At 40.8% G+C, this 18,772-nt stretch overlaps 1 protein-coding gene across 1 annotated transcript in view; it reads left to right on the top strand.

Moving 5' to 3' along the window:
- The first annotated feature begins 391 nt into the window (after nucleotides 1-391).
- Nucleotides 392-18,772, top strand: part of cwc22 (CWC22 spliceosome associated protein homolog) — a 77,707-nt gene continuing 59,326 nt past the window's right edge. The window contains exons 1-2 of the mRNA XM_048534201.2: nucleotides 392-598; nucleotides 15,875-18,390. Of these exons, the coding sequence (XP_048390158.2) occupies nucleotides 588-598; nucleotides 15,875-18,390 (2,527 nt within the window). The 5' untranslated portion in view covers nucleotides 392-587. The remainder of the gene's footprint in view (nucleotides 599-15,874; nucleotides 18,391-18,772) is intronic.

Below are 18,772 nucleotides of genomic sequence, written 5' to 3' on the forward strand. Positions count from 1 at the left end.
GTCATCGACACAATGATGAAGGGTCTAGGCCCGAAACGTCAGCTTTTGTGCTTGTAAGATGCTGCTTGACCTGCTGTGTTCATCCAGCTCCACACACTATTATCTCTGGTTTTCTTATTTATGTTTGTGCTGACTCCTCAGGATATGGGCATCTTTCACCAGGGAAGATATGTGTAAGGCGCACTGGATGGATTCCATCATCTGCTACATTGGGATTTGAACCTGGATCCACGAAAGTTTACCCAGGTAACTCATCCAGAGAAAGAATCACCAGTGTTTGTCAGGAGCTCAATAGGACTTTTTCCTGCTGCGAGTGCGTGCTGGGAGAGTTGCACTGTAGTCCTCCAGCCAGGGGAGGCGCTGGCTGTGTAACTGTGCCATCCCGGTGTGTTTGTGTGTGTCTGTGTCTGTGTGTGTGGGCGGCGCGCCGCGGCCTCTCTCCGTCTCCTTGCAGTGGGACAGCACAGCACCATATGGTAAAGTGAAAGTTAGGTTCGGGCGGCGTTAAAGTTTGGTCGTTCGGAAGTGGACCGAAGCGCGGTGCCCTGCCTCGCACTGAGTTGGGGGCAGCCGCCTTGCACTCCAAAATGCCCAGACGGTGAGTGACTTGCCACCGCGACCGGGTATCAGTCGCGTCCGGTCGCAGGCCGCGGTGCCTGGAGCTGTTGGTGACCAGGAAGCCGGGCAACCGGGATGATGTGCCGGTTAAATGCCATGGACACGCTGCAGGATGAGGTCGGGGCCCACGCGGACCTGCGTGTGTTTGTGTGTGACCCCAGTCCCGTGCTGATGATAGTCAGGGGCCTGGTTTAGGCTGAGGGCCTGAGCGCAGTTCGGCTTCATTCGCTGCTCTTGTCCGCAGATTGGAGTTTGTGTCTGAAAAAATATTGGTGATTTCCGACTTGAGCCGAGATTTCAAACTCCGGTTTCAAGTAGCTCCTCTTAACTCCGAAGAGCCCACCGTTTTTATTTCTACTGTAAACTTTGTGTTTATAAAATATGTTTCTGACATAATTCGAGTGAAAATAATCACGCCTGTCATTCTGAGACATTTTTTTCCCCTCGGGTGTCTATGTCCTTTAAGCTTTTTCTTTTCTAGAGCTAATCCAATTATTTGATTTAGTTGCAACGAAATGACTTTGTAAAGTTTTTAGAATGGAGTTGTAGGCATCGTTTGCTGTGACTTGTGGCTTGAAATTATTGGTGTAGAACAGGGTCGGAGAACAAACTTGATTTCATTTCACTCATACTTAAAAGAAATACATATTTCAGGAAATAGTGAAGTGAATTTAGTGGTTAATACACTTTTTTTTTCAATTTTTTACCATTATTCTTGTGTCCAAAAGACGAATGAGAACTATCATGATGAGATCAGGTTGATTACAAATATTTTTGCTTATGTTTGTGTATTTAGTCTTGAATTTGATTGGGAAAAATAAATCATTTAAGTGTCCAGAATAGATTCCAGACTGAGTTCCTGATGTGTTGGGTTATCTGAACATGTTTGGCAGTTGGGATGTAGTAATTTATTTCCCCACTTCTGTTTGGTTGAATAAATCAAACAATCTTTCTACAATACTGCTGGAGATAAGAATAACACAAGACCGTGTTCTTGGTCTGCTGTGCCGTTTATTACAATCATGGCTGATCTTTAGCTTCAACTCCACTTTTCCGCCTGCTTCCCAGATTTCTTAATGGTGTGACAGACTAAATATGTGTCTTTCCCAGTCTGAAGTGCAGTCAGCACTTGAGCATCCACAATTCCGAAGATTTACAAGCCTTTGTGTCATGATATTTTTCTTCATGCCAATCTTGAGCGATCATCCCTTTATCTTGAAACTCCACCTTGATTTAGTTTCTGCAGTGGGTGGATATAACCTCAATGGCAAGCTTGTCAAGCCCATTCAGTATTTTATATGTTTCAATTAGATCTCCTCTTATTCTTTGAAATTTCAAAGAAAATAGGCCTAATATGTCATCTCAGGGATCAACCTAGTTAACTTCCACTTTACCACATCCAGTCAAACCTTAGACATGGCAATTGAAACTATGCTGTGTCTGAGCCAAGTGCTATATAATTCCGGTAAGATTTTGTCATTCTTATAATCCATCTTCATGTAAAGAAGGCCAAGTTACCATTTGCTTTCATAATTGCTTGCTGTACTTGTATGCTCACTTTATGCATTTCCTGTAAAAGCATGTTCAAGTCTTTGTGTGAAGGTTGATGAATATTTTGCCTTCTAATATACATCTGCTTTTTTATTTGTTTGACGAAAGGAAGAAACTTAATTTCTTCACATTATAACCTAACTGCAATCGTATCAAGTCATTGAGCAAACTGTCTACATCTGTGTAGCTGATCAGTGAAATCCTGAACTCAGGTTTCCAGCTAGCTTAATGTCATCAGCATAGATACATTACTGCCTGTTTCTTCAGCTGGATGATGGATATAGATTGTAGTAGCTGAGACCCCAATGCTGATCACTGCAGCATTCCTCAAGTTACAGCCTGGCAGTTCGGAATTTCCCTCTTTACACAGTGTAACAGTATAAATGCACTGTTCATGAGCATATTTTTGTCCCAGCTCATAAACTGTACTTTACTTCCCTGTCTTGTTTCTGTGAGATTTTATTGATTGCCATTTGTAAATCCAAGTGTATGACATCCATGATTTACCTTCGTGACTACTTGCATCCTCAAAATCTCGAATGAAGTTTCCACTTGTAACCAAAGCCCAGCAATGCCTTCAATTCCACATAGCAAGTGGGTTGAGGATTGTACCTTTGAAAGAAAATGTCAGAAATGTTCAGCGCTGAGAGAACAATGTACTGAGACATAAGAGCAGTGCTCCACCATTCAGTGAGATCATGCCTGATGTGACGATCCTGAATTCCACTTTACAGCCTTGTACTCATAACCCGATTCTCCTCCTGATTAAAAATGTCTCCATCAACCTTGAATATACTGTGTCTACCAAGCATCTGCAGCACTCTGCTGTAAAGAATTCCGCAGACTGTCAGCCCTCTGACGCGAAATAAAAAAAAATCCTCCTCATCTTTTTAAATGGATGACCTCTTAGGTTTTGACCATGCCTTCTGATCCTAGACACTCCCACACGGGAAAGCAGCCTCTCAGCATCAACTCTGTAAAGCCTCCTCAGAATCTTAGGTTTTAAGAATGTCTACTCAGTTCTTGTAACCTCAGATGAGTATAAGCTCAACCTCTGATCAAATGAAAATCCCACCATACCTGGAATCAAACCAAATGAACATCTCCCTATTTTTATATTCCGTCCTCTGAGAAATAGAGGTCAACATTTTATTTGCTTTTCCTGCTACCCTCTGAACTTGGATGCCATTTTTTCGTGATTCATACAAAAGAGTCTCAAATCCTTCTGAACTGTGGCTTTCTGTAATTTTTTCGGGTTAAAGAATATTCAACACTGCTTCATGCCAAAGTGCATAACCTTACATTTTTCTACATTGTACACAAAAACTTGACAGATGGAATACATATATAACCTGCTTCTGAGGATTGTTCGTGCCATTCTCACCACTTGCTGTCCCACCGATTTTTGTGCCGTCTTTAAAGTTGGCCTTCATACATTCACTTTTCACATCAAAATCATTAATGTACATTGGAAATGATTGTGCTACAGCATTGATCTCTAACTCATGGAGTACGTAGATGTTACAATCCTGAAAACCCATTTGCTTCCCAACACTTTCCTACTTAGCCAATCCTGTATCCATGCCGATATACTATCCACACACCATTGATGTGCAGGTGAACATCTATTTAATGTGGAAGGCTTTCTTGGGGCCTGGGATGGTGGTGAGGGGGGAAGGTATAGAGGCGCGTGTAGCACTTTGTGAGGTTGCAGGAAAAAGTGCCGGGGTTGGTGGGGCTAGTGAGCGGTGTGGAGCGGATGAGGGAGTTGCGTAGAGTGGGGTTTCTCTAGAAGGCAGGTAAGGGTGGGGCAGGAATTATATCCTTGGTAGTGGGGTCGGATTGCAGGTGACGCAAGTGGCAGAGAAGGATGCATTGAATCTGGTGATTGACGGGTTGATACGTGAGGAGAAGGGAAACTCTGTTGTTATCCTAGGGAGGGGGTGGGAGGGCTGGAGTGTGGGAAGTGCAAGAGATGCAGTCGAGGGCGTTTTCAACCACTGTGGAGGGAAATTGCGGTCCTTGATAAATAAGGACACAGTAAACAGATGTTCACCTGCACATTGATTAATGTGGTACATTGTATCCGCTCTTCCCAATGTGACCTGCTTGACATCAGGGAAACTAAGCAGAGGTTTGAACACTGCTTTGTAGAGTAGCTACGCTCAGTTCATGACAAGCGACTACACCTTACGGTTGCGAACCACTTCAACACCCCTTCCTACTCCTTGGATGACATGTCCACCCTGGGCTGTCTCTGGTGCCACAACGATGCCACCCGAAGGCTGGAGGAATAGCACCTTATATTCTGCATGGGAACCCTGTAGCCCAGTGGTCTTTGTGTGGACTTGACAAGCTTCAAAAACTCCCCACCCCCGACATCACCCCAAGACCAGCCCCTGTCGTCCCCACCTCCTTGACTTATCCGTCTTTTCTCCCACCTATGCACCACCTTCCACTTCACTGACCACCCCGGCCCCCACTTCGTACCAACTGGCCTCATCCCTGCCTCCAGAACCTGTCCATTTTCCCTCCCTCCTCACTGACCAACCCCCATCCCAACTCCCTCCCTACACTCACCTGTCCTGGCTTCATCCCCACCACCTTGACCCTGTCCGTCGTCTCTCCACCCATCTGCTCCTGTATTCACTCTTCTATCCACCTTCTGTCATTGCATCCCCCTCTCTATTTATTTCAGAGCCCCCCTTCCCCTCCCCCATTCCTGAAGAGGGGTCCAGACCCAAAATGTCAGCTTTCCTGCTCCTCTGATGCTGCCTGGCCTGCTGTGTTCATCCAGCTGCACACCTTGTTCCCTATTTTCTAATCAGCCTGTTCAAAGATGTCACTAAACAGCTCTGGAACAGATAGGACTTGAGCCTGGGTCTCCTGGCTTCAAGGAAGGGATACGATCACTGTGCCAAAAGAGCCATTTAGAATCTCCTTTCCTCCAATGATAAATTTGTAGCTTTTGAGCATTCCCTAAGCCTTTATCCTTTTCTAATGGAATGCCAAAAGTACTTTGTCTGTGTATTTTTTTGTCTGAAACTTTATTCAAGGCTTCTATGGCTTCCCGTTTGGACAGTGATTTCCAAGGCAGCTCTGAATTCCACTTCAAAGATGTTATACTGCTGAGGCCTCACTTTCAAAGACAGCAAGTGATAGCAGATGCATTTTTTTGGAATACAGAAATTAACGTTGATTGTCTCAGCAGTTGTTTCAGAGAAGTTTTTCATTTGTCCTCAACTCTTGAAATCGATCATGATATTGCTGTTAATGCAGTGTGAGAACAACCAAATGTTGAGATAGTACATTTTACAGGACATTTTGCATTATTTTAGTCCTTTTGATTTTGTTACCTTTCATGCATGTCTTATTAGAGTAAATCAGGGTGCTTGAAAATTGTCTTTGGATGCTCTAGTCTGAGAATTGGCTAAAATGATTTTTCAAAAAATTTCTATTTTGGCTGGATTCAAACAGGTAAACGGCAATGTTTTAATCCCATAAGTTCAGTAGTACCCATATTTTAAAAGGGAACTATGACAAGTAAATTACCAATCTATTATTGCTTACATGTGTTGTTTAGGACTGACTGAAATATTTTAAATCTTAATTAAACGAGAGTTATTTTCTAACGTGGTTTTGACAACAGCTTTATAACTGAAAATTCAAAGACACTTTGCAAAATAAAAAATCACCTAAATGTTGTATGATATCCAAAATGGGAAAACAATACACATCATGTCTTTGCGTCTACATTTTGATTTTAGAAAGTGCATTTTATTCCATGCTGCTCAAATTTGATTTTATTTTAGTGACATTGTTAGAGTTTTATTTTAGTGACATTGTTAGAGTTTTATTTTCAAAATAATAATGACAGTTTCTTCACGGTAACCATACTGTTTCCTCCTGTACCTTTTCCAACAAAGAGTTAACACAGTTGTATTTTTTGTTCAGAAGAGGAGCAGTGTTGCTCTTTATTGGTATATCATTTGACATTGCTAAGCCTTTTTATTGCGAAGCAACTGAATTGTATTGATAATTGCACTGATCTACTTTGCAAGTCTGCGGCATGGTTAACCATCATTGTCCAAGCATGGTCTCTGGAGGGGAAGAATTTTGCACGCACTTTGCATAGTTAGTTTGCATAGTTGTAGAGCAGAGGGGCGTTGATAACCTCAAAAATTCCTTGGTTACTGTCTTACATGCAGTTTTGCAGTGTCAAACTACTTTGCTTGGAAATTATTCTAACATCAGTATGATGGATGAGTTCGCTTCTGAACAAATACTTGAAATCTTATCACAAGTTGGAATTGTACTGAACTTTGACAATGTCAACTTTCTTTTACTGAGTCGGAATTTTAGGTGCATCGAATGGATGTACTTTTCATAGTATTTTCACCTTCAGATGCTCTAAAATGGTATACTGAGAGATGTGGATTTGAAATGTAGTTTCACTTGTAATAAACATTATGCACATAGGTGAATTAGTACTCACATGTTCCAGTCAGCTTTGAGATACGGTAAAATTGTGATAAAGCAAATTGCAGAGGGTCTGTCCTCAAATTGGTGTTGAGCAGAGATTTGGGATAGCCGAGAAAGCCTTTGCGTAATCTGACTAACCTGCAAGTGCAACCTACATCAAAACTAAACCAAATAAAAACACAGTCACACAGTAAATATGTGAAAGTGTCTTTATTTTTCACTTTGCTGGCATCTTATAACGACTTGATTTACTTTGTGCAGTAAAAACTGAATTGTGGTGGAACTGGAAAAGCTGGTACCTTTTTCTGCTTAGCATGCAATCTTTAGGCAATCTATCATGTTGTGAATGCAGTGAAATGTATTTAAATGACCGCATTTCCCGCTACACATCCCTCACACCCCGCCCCCGCCACAACTGCCCCCAGAGGATCCCCCTCGTTCTCACACACCACCTCACCTACCTCCGGATACGACGCATCATCCTCCGATGCTTCCGCCATCTACAATCTGACCCCACCACCCAAGCCATTTTTCCATCCCCACCCTTGTCTGCCTTCCGGAGAGACCACTCTCTCCGTGACTCCCTTGTCCGCTCCACACTCCCCTCCAACCCCACGACACCCGGCACCTTCCCCTGCAACCGCAGGAAGTGCTACACTTGCCCCCACACCCCCTCCCTCACCCTTATCCCAGGCCCCAAGATGACCTTTCATATCAAGCAGATGTTCATCTGCACATCTGCCAATGTGGTATATTGTATCCATTGTATCCGGTGTGGCTGCCTCTACATTGGGGAAACCAAGCGGAGGCTTGGGGACTGCTTTGCAGAACACCTCCACTCGGTTCGCACCGAACAACTGCACTTCCCAGTCGCGAACCATTTTAACTCCCCCTCCCATTCTTTAGATGACATGCCCATCACGGGCCTCGTGCAGTGCCACAATGATGCCACCCGAAAGTGGCAAGAACAGCAACTCCACTTGGGAATGCTGCAGCCCAGTGGTATCAATGTGGACTTCACAAGCTTCAAAATCTCCCCTTCCCCCACTGCATCCCAAAACCAGCCCAGTTCATCCCCTACCCCCACTGCATTCGCAAAACCAGCCCAGCTTGACCCCTCCCCCCCACTGAATCCCAAAACCAGCCCAGCCTGTCTCCGCTTCCCTAACCTGTTCTTCCTCTCACCCATCTCTTCCTCCCACCTCAAGCCGCACCTCCATTTCCTAACTACCACCTCATCCCGCCTCCTTGACCTGTCTGTCTTCTCTGGACTGACCTATCCCCTCCCTACCTCCTCACCTATACTCTCCTCTCTACCTATCTTGTTTTCTCTCCATCTTCGGTCCACCTCCCCCTCTCTCCCTATTTATTCTAGTTCCCTCTCCCCCTATTTATTCTAGTTCCCTCTCCCCATCCCCCTCTGTGATGAAGGGTCGAGGCCTGAAACTTCGCCAGTAAATTTGCCAGTATTCTACTTGAGTCTCTGTTCAACATGTTATGCAAAAGATCACATTTTTGACAATACAGTTCTCAGGATTGTGCATAAGTGCCAATTTGTTCAAGTTGTGTGTCTGAGACTTAAACCCATGACTTCGTTCATGAGATGAATTCACCCACGGCTCCGACTTAGTTCTCTGAAAGTACACAGAATTTAAGTGGTCAATCTTGGTAGAGTGATCCGCCTCTAATATTAGCAGATGGATCAATATTACACTTCAAATTTGAAAAGGTGCAATATGGAACAAGGCTGATGAAACTTGCCAATGTAAAGATAATGTGGCCATTAACTAATGATGAATAAACAGATTTTACAATTGACATGCTTGTCAGCAGGGAGTCGTTAAATTGTCAAATGTGGGACTGGTGAGCGTGTGGAATGTTGTCTATGTTTTGAAGAGTTGGAATGGATAGCTGTAAAGAAGACTGAAGAGAGCATTATGAAAATTATTTTGGAAGCAAAAAATGTTTCAAGGAAATGGAAGACAAACTTCTTGTACTAAGAAACATGGTAACTAAATTAGAATATTTGTGTAGAGGTAAAATAACTGAATATATTTTTTAAAAAGCTGCATGAATTTGTGCCAACAAATTAGGTTCAGCAATGTTAGGAATGAAATGAAGGTGTTTTCTTTCCTCCAACCGTAATTAATGCTTATTTTTATACATGTAGGCAAAAATGTGAGGAGACAGAGACTTAAAATCGCCACTATTTTACCAAAATTATCAGGAGTCAACATTAACTTATGGCAAGTGCTCAAGTTGTGCTTTCACCCTATCCTTGAAACACCTTCATTGAAACGTGCTTGGATGCCTCACTGTGTCTTTATGCAGAATGATATTCCAAGAAGTTTTGCGATCTGAATTTTCATCAATTGGAAATCATATTAAGGTTGCTTAAATTCAATCTGGTTACGGCCCTTATAGTTGGCTGAAAGATGACGTCCTTGGAGACATGATTTTTCCATTTGCGTGTTGGCTGTAGTTCATTTGATAGCGTAAGGTCATGGGCTCAAACTCCAACCGATTTGAGGACATTACTCAGGTTTGCACAGTTCTGCAGTACTGTGGAGAAGCTGCACTGTACAAACTTGAGTGTTTTGGATGGGATGTCAAGCCAACTCTTCCAGTTGATGTAAAAGATCCTGTTGCACTCTTCAAAGAGCCACAATTTACATGGTGTGGTGACAATATTTATTCTTATACCACAGTTCCACAAAAATGGATTAATAATTGATTTTATGATTGTTGGCCTCTTTTCCATGTTTGAACCCCCATGAGGCAAGGCTTAAAGACCTGTATCAGGTCAGAAGTGCTTGAAAACATTTTATGATGCTATGTGTTTGTGTCCTCACTGTTGACGATGCACTTGATTTGGAAATCCCCATCTCAAATTTGTGTGTGTTTTGGTCCTACGTTCAGAAACTGAAAGATGGTGAATTTAAAAAAAATTGAAAATGTGCCACATAAGTACAGAAAACTGCAACATAATTGTATTTCATGTTTTTGTCAGTTAAATGTTCAAATCCCTGAACATAAACAGCAGTTAGAATGACCACTTTTTTATTTCTTTTGATTCGACACATGGATTTTATCGACAATAATTTGGCATAAAACATCATCTTATCAAGGTATTGTCTTAAGGTTGACAAGATATTGTGGTAAAATACAGAAGTGGTGCAATTCGGTATTTTCCCTATTGGCAGTTGTTCTGTAATCAAGTTATGCAAATAGTTGTTAGATGAAGTTCATGGACTGCAGGTGCTCACTTTGCAACCATGATTTGCTGATTGGACTTAAGGATACATGCAAATAGTTTTTAATAGGTTCTTCACTACAACTGTACCCTAAACAGAAAGCAGGTGCAAATAACTGGTTTTGCCTTTACTTCTAGTTGTATTGAAATCAGATTTTGACTATTGTTTTCGTCGAGGCTTTATAGTGAAGGTGTCTTTCAATACATGGTGTACATTATCAGCTGTCTGTGCAGCAATTCAGTCAGTTCCATTCCCTTATTGTATTCCTGAATTCCTACAAACCTCTTTGCCTCAAGTGCCCATTCAAATTCTTTGAGTTTCTTCATAATTCCCGCTTCCAATAACCTTTCAGTCAGCAGCAAGTTCCGGGTCATTGCCACCAGTTGCACCTAAAAATAAGTCACAGTTCTCACCAACACCTCAAGTCTATGTCCATTGGTCTTTTTCCATCAGCTAATAGAAAAATATTTCTTTGATCTTGGGTAAACTTACTATAACCGTGGACACTTCTCTGTAACTTTACTCAATCTTTTTGCTCCAAGGAAGAGAATCTCCAACATGTAGCTAAATTGTTGCTGTAACTATTCTGCTAAATGCCCTTCATAAAGTCAAGTGCGAGGTGCATTATTTTAGTTGCAGCCCAAGCAGAGCTCTCCAACAGTTGAGCACAGCATCCTACTTGTGTACTTCATGCCTCTACTAATCAAACTCATGGTGATGCTACTTTGCTCATACTTTGTTAGAATGTCCTGCTGTCTTCAAGAATTCTTGGACAAAGTTAATTTTTTAGTACCTGGAAACTTTACATCTGAGTTAGCGTGGCTTCCATCGTACCTTCTTTCAAAATACATCACAAACACTTAACTGTACTAAATTTCATTTGTCCAGTCTGTGTATATGTTATGATTATCGGAGAGATTGGATCCCAGACTGAAATTTTATTCTGAAAAGGATGCAATCTTCTATACTTTTATGGACAATAAAACAGAATTTTTCTTGCACAGAAGTTCAGAATACATACTTGGAAATGTACAGTTACAGATAAACGGTCGGTTCTGCTTTGATACGATAGTTGTATTCCTGTGCAACGTTGTATTTTTGAAAATTGTGCTATAGAAATAACAGGTCCTATGGGAAAAGTGGGGTTAGGGAAGATCACCCAAAAAGAAATCACTCAAAAGCCCAGCACACAGGAGGCACAATTTGAATGTGCTTAATTCATATGCAATAATAAAATAAAAATAAGTTTAACATTTTACTTGGAAATAATGTGAAGATGACTTGATGAGGGAGATGGTTGCACCGTACCTCTGAGAAAGCACTTCATGACCAAGCCCATATAATGATCACGTGATGCTGTTGGGGAGACATTGTAAGTAGTCATGACAAAGCCTGTGAAATGAACACGTGATGTCAGTGCATACTTGGCGCACCGATAGATTTCTGTTATAGCCAACGCAAGTTTGCATTTTAGACATAGCATTCCCCATTCATTAATGGCATTCCAGTCAACTTGAGTTGACAGATTGTACATTACAGTAGAATCGACTGTATAAATCCCACAATCTACGTCACTTAAAAAACCATAATCCTGGCAGGGAGCCTTTTGGAGCTCCAAAATAGCTACTATGGTTACTGTTTTCTGTCAGGTAAGCCTGCTTTTCTTATCCAAGTTAAAATTGATGCTCCGATTTCACTAGTCTCAATTTTGTTAACTTATCTTTTTTATATTTCGGTTTGTTTCAAATCCATATAGTCACTGCATTATTTTCACCAACATTCCATGTTATTTCACGAAAAAAGTTACATTAGATTTTGAAGAACAGTGCCATTTTCAAGCTGTGCTGTTTATGCTTAATGGATTCAGACCTCTCCAAGTGCTTGTTGACCTTCTACCCTTCTGCCATTATTGATGATAAAATAACATTGTTACTCCCCGGAAAAAGAAAAGAAAAAGCAAGAGACGGAGGAGTGTTGCCAGTATTCATTGATACTGACATCCTTCCTTAACCTCTTTGTATTCCTGAATACCGAGTGCTAGTCCTCACCAATGTTAACTCTCATATCCACTAACTCTACTGTATCATTGTTGCGAAGTTAGGTAAAATAGATGTGGATTAGGCAGGATGTTAGAATTTGGTGCTTTTAAAAATATTGATGTTTATCTAATGAGAGGGGTAAGAGTATACGATTTCCTTAAAAAGATATATTTTTTTCCTAAGCTTGGAGATTTTTAATCAATGTACAGGTTCACAGAGAGCACCTGATTGAAACATTGTATCAAAAGGCTTATGGTTAGAAACCCAGGCAGTAGTCTTGTTAGCTAGGCAACCAACTTGAATATCAGCCAATTAATTTTTACCAGGCACTTTAATACTAAAAAACAATCGGCTTAGGTTTTGGTAACCTAGGACCAATCCTATTGTAAGAAATTAATAAGTCAACGAGGATATAAAAGAAGACGACATTTGAAAATTGGCGTGAGAGCAAATTGCCATCTGAAGAGAAACTCGCTGGCTCTCAGAGTAAGTACCCTCTCAATAAAGGTACTATGATAGTCTTAGCTAATATTCCTGATAAAAGAATTCGATGGAAAAAGGTGTTCCTGACTGGGCAACAGCAGAGAAGGCTAAGAACATTCCAGAAAGCTTATCCTGGCTGTAACTTTGGAGAGCATTAGTTTTAATTTATTTTTGTTATTACTTTGGTTTATATAAGTAGGACTTTTATTTATTGGATTCGCATACCATTAGAATTTGGTTTTATTCTGGAATAGTCAGCAGTTAAGGGGGAATTGTTTGGCTTGTTAATCATTTTGTTAATTTGTTTACTGTTAGAGTTAGATAAATAAACTGTTATTTGTTGATCATTAATTGAGTAGCAGGGATTTTTTTACATGTATCTGTTCCTTTATAACAAATTGGTGGGGTGAAGGTCAGGTTATCCCACTTTTCAGACTTCCTTTAACAGGCAGCGAGACAAAGGCAAGCTTGTTGCGATGTTTCGGTTTTAGCTTTCTGGGGTGGTGGTGGGGTGAGATCTCCACTTTGTGACATAGTAATTATCAGTTTTTTTCACCAGATTTTGTGCACTCACTCACATGTCTTCGTCACCTTTCCTTGTGTTCTTCTTCGTTCTTCTTGGTCTCATTCTGTCGAAAATATGACTAGATCTTGATGACAACTATCCAATGCTGTTGCATATTTATACACTTTATTTTTGTTTTCTGCTTCTCAGTGTTCATGCCCACCTCCAAGACAATTTTAACCCTCTCCAACTGCATTAATGAATCTCCTTATGGCAACATGAGTTTCAGCCCCATGGAGGTGAAACTATCCATATAGGTAAGGCCCTAATGCCAAAGAACCTAGACCACACCTCCCCCAATGTGTCCATGTATACGTAGCACATCATGCTTTGAGTTATGATTTGATCGAGGCTGATTTTCTGCTTCTACTTCCACTCATGGATGACGATGGGAGTAATCCAGAGACGATGACCTTTTTGTGGTCCTGACTTTTTAAGTTCCTGAAATCTAACTGTACAAAATGAATATCTGTCATCAGTACTGATATGCGCCGGACCCTTTACGTCAGTTCTTTTCCTCAAGCAAAAGTATCTGAACCTTAATTGCAGTAGTTTTTATCCTGACATCAAGGAGGCAACATACCATGAAGGGTTCTAGTAGTTTTAATCAACTTGTTTAGAAACATCATGACCCACCAGTGGAATGGGTGGGACTTGAACGCAGGCATTCTGGCCCAGAGTTAAACAAACTACCCACTGTGCCATAGAAGCCCCGAGCTTTTTGGAATGGATGTTTCTGTAATATTTGTATCATCTGTCCACCTTACTGTCAAGTCCCCAATAACAGCTTTTCAACTCTTCGCTATTCCTTCAGATGCAGTCCCTTCTCCATTGGTGTCATGTTCTAGAAGGCATTCTTCAAGATATTATCACTCCCTCCATTCTCTAAATTTACTCATGCCAACAGTCTCCAGTGCTGAAAGTGAAAAATTCACTTAAGGATCTGATTGTTTTGTTTCTGTTTCCATGCCTCCTTGGAACCTGATGGTGGTGCTGTGTTGCCATTTTGGATATAAAAGCAAATTCACAATACATTGTTTATATATGCAGTTATTGGCATCACTGGGTGATTTTTATTCAGTAAAGTATGTCAGTAATTTTTCTGGATCTGCCAATAATTTTATTTGTTTGGGTGTACTGTATGTTAGGATTTTTGCGTGGAGGTATATGTAGATCTGTAAAGTTGTAGTAGTGTTGATTCTGTTCATTGGCATTTAATGTGAACAATTGTATTGTATTTCCTACAAGGACACCAGCTTTGCAAGAAAGTGATTCCCTCCTCTCATCGCTTTCCAATCCATGCACTGGATTTGCAAGCTATGTCACAGTTGTACTGGGGAAAAGATAAATGGATGTTTCAGTTCATGTTAAAGCATATAGTGTAAACTTGCTTCTGGGTTTAAAAAAAGGATATTAAGATGACTATGAGTATGATTTTAGACAATGAAGTATATCGTTATATCGTGCAATGATAGTTCTCAGTATATTGAAGATTGTTGTGCTTTCCTGCAAGCGAATGACTTGCTTGGTTTAGTTCCACTGTTTCCATTAAGTCAGACGTGCAGTGCAGATTGCCACAATCAGGATTGGATAAAGCGGTTCAATTAGTCTGCACTGGGTATTGTATGACTGAATTGATGTTAGCGAGGCAGGGCACAAGAGAACCGGTTATGTACTTTCGGTAGTGCCTGAATATGTGTACAGTACCTCAGTTCGTCCTTTTATCAGAAAGGTGACGACTGTGACAATGCAGTGTGCTTGCAGTATTACACTAAACTGTAAATCTAGATTTTGTGCTGAAGTTTTAATGGGATTTGAACGCACACAGGTTTTGGACTTGAAGGCGAGAATGCTGCCACTGAGTGAAGTTGCTAAATTTTGTACATAAAAATCATTCTTTTATTCCTGATGTGAGAAAAGATGCCCTGGAAAAAGTATGGTTTGATCTGCTTGTTGTTAGATTACATTTATGTTTTTACACAAATTTTTGCTTTAACGTTTTTTTTAAGCAATTCATAGGCAGTCATTGTGTAATAGCCGTTCAGTCTTGTCATAAGTCCAAATACAAGACAGCCTTTGCATTTTATAGTTCAAAAGAAACTCAATAACTCCAGTGGACGTAATTGGGTACGAAATGATATCTCATCCCATTATAAGTCATGTTACATTCAGTAGTTCATTTATAGGAAAGCACCTGAATTTGAGGTTGAAATCAGTCCAACTGCATTTAGCATGGAAACAAATACATTTTTCTTGTAAAGATTTTCATACACCAAGTAAATGTGAGGCTAAAAGAAGTTATTCACCTAGAATTTGCTTTTGCTATGCTTGTCCATTTGGTCCCAGGGTGCATAACCAATGTTCAGTGGAGGAGACTGGATGGCAGGTGAGTATGTTGTCCTGAGTTAAGTTACAATGGTATTCTTGATGATGCAATGAATTCTGTTTGTTTTCTACACTGACAATTGTACATAAAACCAATTTGAGTGTGTCGCCTAATTATCTGTCATTCTGCTGTACCCCAGCGCATAATTGTCTTGAATTTTGTTTAAATTATGAATATCTGGGTCAATCTGGATGAAAACGTGTTTTATGTAGTAAAATACTGAATTCTCAAAGGTTGCACGTTTTCATGGATTTACACGTTAACTATTTGCATTGAATGCGTTCAGAAATGAGCCGATGAATATGACGCATCACTACATAATTAGAGCTTTAATGTCCATCTGATCATGATTCAGTTAACCAGAAGATAACACTCATATACCGCGCCCAAAACAACAAGTTGATCTGAAGAAAAAGATGTGTGTTAGTTTTGTCAGGATTTGTATTCTACAAAAGTTATTGTGAGTATTTTATGGAACTCTCTTTTCTCTCCCCAGGGACAGTAGCAGTGACAGTGATTCCAGCTCATCCAGTAGCAGCAGTGACAGCAGCAACAGCTCTTCCAGCAGCAGTTCAAGCAGTTCGAGTGGAAGCAGCAGCAGCAGTAGTAGCAGCAGTAGTGATAGTAGTAGCAGGAGTTCCTCTTCAAGTCCTCAGGACAAAAGAGGTAGATCACCAAGGAATGCCAGCAGAAGAAAGGAAGAAAGGCACTTGGAGAGAAGAGACAGAACTTTTTCACATGGGGACCATCGGGCGAGAGTATCGGAGCGTGAAAGAAGGGATGAAAAGCCGACCATCAGAGAAGAGAGAAGCTCAAATGTCAAACAGTTGAGCTGGTCAAAGGAAAGAAGACCAGAAAATGATAAAAGACGACGTTCTCCAGAAAGTTCTTGGAAAGAACCTGCAAGAAGCCATAGTCCTCAGGAGGTAAGGCGAAGATACAGTCCAGATTCAAGGAGCAAATTTGGGGATGATAGGAATAGAAGGTCCAAAAGAAAATCTAGTAGTCCTTCTCCCAGACATCAAAGAAGGGAATACAGGTCCAGCTCCAGAAGTCCTTATCGGTCATCAAGGAAGGAGAGTACAACTTCAAAATCTAATAGATCAGAGAAATCTGATAGCTACAGAAGAAGCCCAGAGAGTCGTGGCAAAAGAATGCTGAAGGAAGCTCGTTCAACAAGTAACAAGAGTTCTTCGCAAGTAGACGAAAGTACACATCGAGGCCAAGCGAGAAACTATAGCCCTCCAAGGTCAAGACGGTTCCATTCTAGTGTTGAATCAAAAGAGAAAAACAGAGATAGCAGAAATCGAAAATCGGATAGCTCATCTCGTAGTCCTCCTGAAGAGGATTTCAGAAGATCAAAGTATCCTGATTCACATTGTTCAAATGTTAGACATGAGTCCCAAAAATATAGTAGATTAGTTGAATCGGATTCTGGGAGAAGCAAAGAAGAATGTATTGTTACACAAGGAAGTGGGAATGCTTCTCAAAGTCCGGACAGCCATGAACCAAGCACTCGATCATCAAGTTGCAAAAAACAACCACAAACTGCAGTGCACTCTGCAACAGGTTCCAGAAATAATAGCCCTGAAAGTACAAAGCAAAAATCTCCAAGTCCCTCTTCAAAATGTCGAGCTGATGAATGTGAATGTACTCCTCATGAGCAACAACAAAAAAAGGATGGGTCACCCTGTTCAAGTGTAAAAGAAATGCAAAAGTCAGAGTCTGGAAGTCCCAGATCATCTCTCAATGAAATTACTGATTTTAAAAACAACAGAACTGTTCTGCCAGATCGTCCAGAAGAAAGTAAAACCCTTACAGTGCAGGGAGAAGACCATGGAAAACCAAACCCTGATCCAGGAAAAGAAAATCAGCCTGAAAGTATTCATTCCACAAGGAAAACTACTCTCTCCTGCTCTGCCACAAGTTCTGGGAAAGATTTGTCTACAAATATCAGTAATAGTGAATCAAAATGCCACGATCCTAATTTGGAGAACAGTAAAAACAATAGGAGTAGAAACTCCTCTAAAAGCTCAAGACGAAGATCATCCAGTTCATCGTCGTCATCGTCAACATCGTCCTCTTCGTCATCCTCCACGAGCTCCTCCTCTTCATCATCATCATCATCGACATCATCATCTTCGACATCGAGTGAAGAGGAAGGTAATGACAAACCAGGGTCTGATTCAGAGCAATGTATATCACTGCACCAGAACGAAAAAGGAAGTAATTCTGAGAGTATACCTCTGCACACAAATGCAAATCATGAGAGAAGAAGTCAAGATGGAAAAGACGAGCAGCAGTTTCAAGATTTAGAATCATCAAATGAAAAAAGTATGCTTTGTCTTCCAGACAGCACTGGCAAGATACCATCTCGAAGTCATAGCCCTTTAGAAGACCCATCCCAATGTCTAAATACATGTGATACAGTATATGGAACTTTGGTATCTGCTAAAGAAATGCACAGTGCTAATGAAGTATCTTCAAGTGAAAAGAAACCTGATGATAAAACTGATTCAGGCTCCCCACAATCTTCACCAGCTAGGGTTACACCTAGTTCTCAAAAAAACAACAAGTCTCTATCAGATACAGCAATAATAGATGAAAGGACCTGTCAGAAAATCAGTCCTGAAAATAAGGAACCAGATAGCACTTTGTTGTCTGACCCAACAGATGACATGAGCCTGCAAACCATCGAGAGCTCTGAAGGAGGAAATTCAAATATCCAGAGTCCACACATATCCAGTCAAAGACAGCAGAGTCCCCTTTTGGACGGTGCAGATGGAAAGGAGCAAACCAATCTTCAAAGAAAGAGGCAAAGATCAGCTTCCTCTGAAAGGATGATTGGTTCTGACTCTGGACCTGAAAGTCCAGTGGGACCTCCTCACAAAATGACTTTTAAATCTAAGAGTCCTGTCCCTGGTTTGAGGGAGGCACCAGAATCTTCTCAAGCAGCTTCACAAGAGCAAGAACCTGCGGAAAAAGAGGGAAAAAGATCAAGGAACTCATCAGGTACAGTGACACTCTCATTTAATGACTAATTGAACATGTGAAATTGCATGATAGAACAATTGATCTTGGGGAACAATGAGCCTGAATTAGGGTTTGTATTTGAAATTGAGAGATAAATCAATGTTTGTGATAATTTAAACGGTTCAAGGACGAGAGCAGCAGAGGAAATCAAATAACACTTAAACCCATTTGATTTTTGTCTTCATTCCCATTGTTATCTCGGACTGAGACTTTAACTCTAGAACATTTGCTACAAATTGTAGGGTGGTCATTGTAACACCGCTGATGAAAAAAGGGAGAAAACCATAAATTATAGACCAGCAAGCCTGATGTCAGTTGTGGGGAAAACGCTAGAGTCTATTATAAAAGATTTAGTAGATGA

The sequence above is a fragment of the Stegostoma tigrinum genome, chromosome 7 (genome assembly GCF_030684315.1).
Source record: "Stegostoma tigrinum isolate sSteTig4 chromosome 7, sSteTig4.hap1, whole genome shotgun sequence".
NCBI lineage: Eukaryota > Metazoa > Chordata > Chondrichthyes > Orectolobiformes > Stegostomatidae > Stegostoma > Stegostoma tigrinum.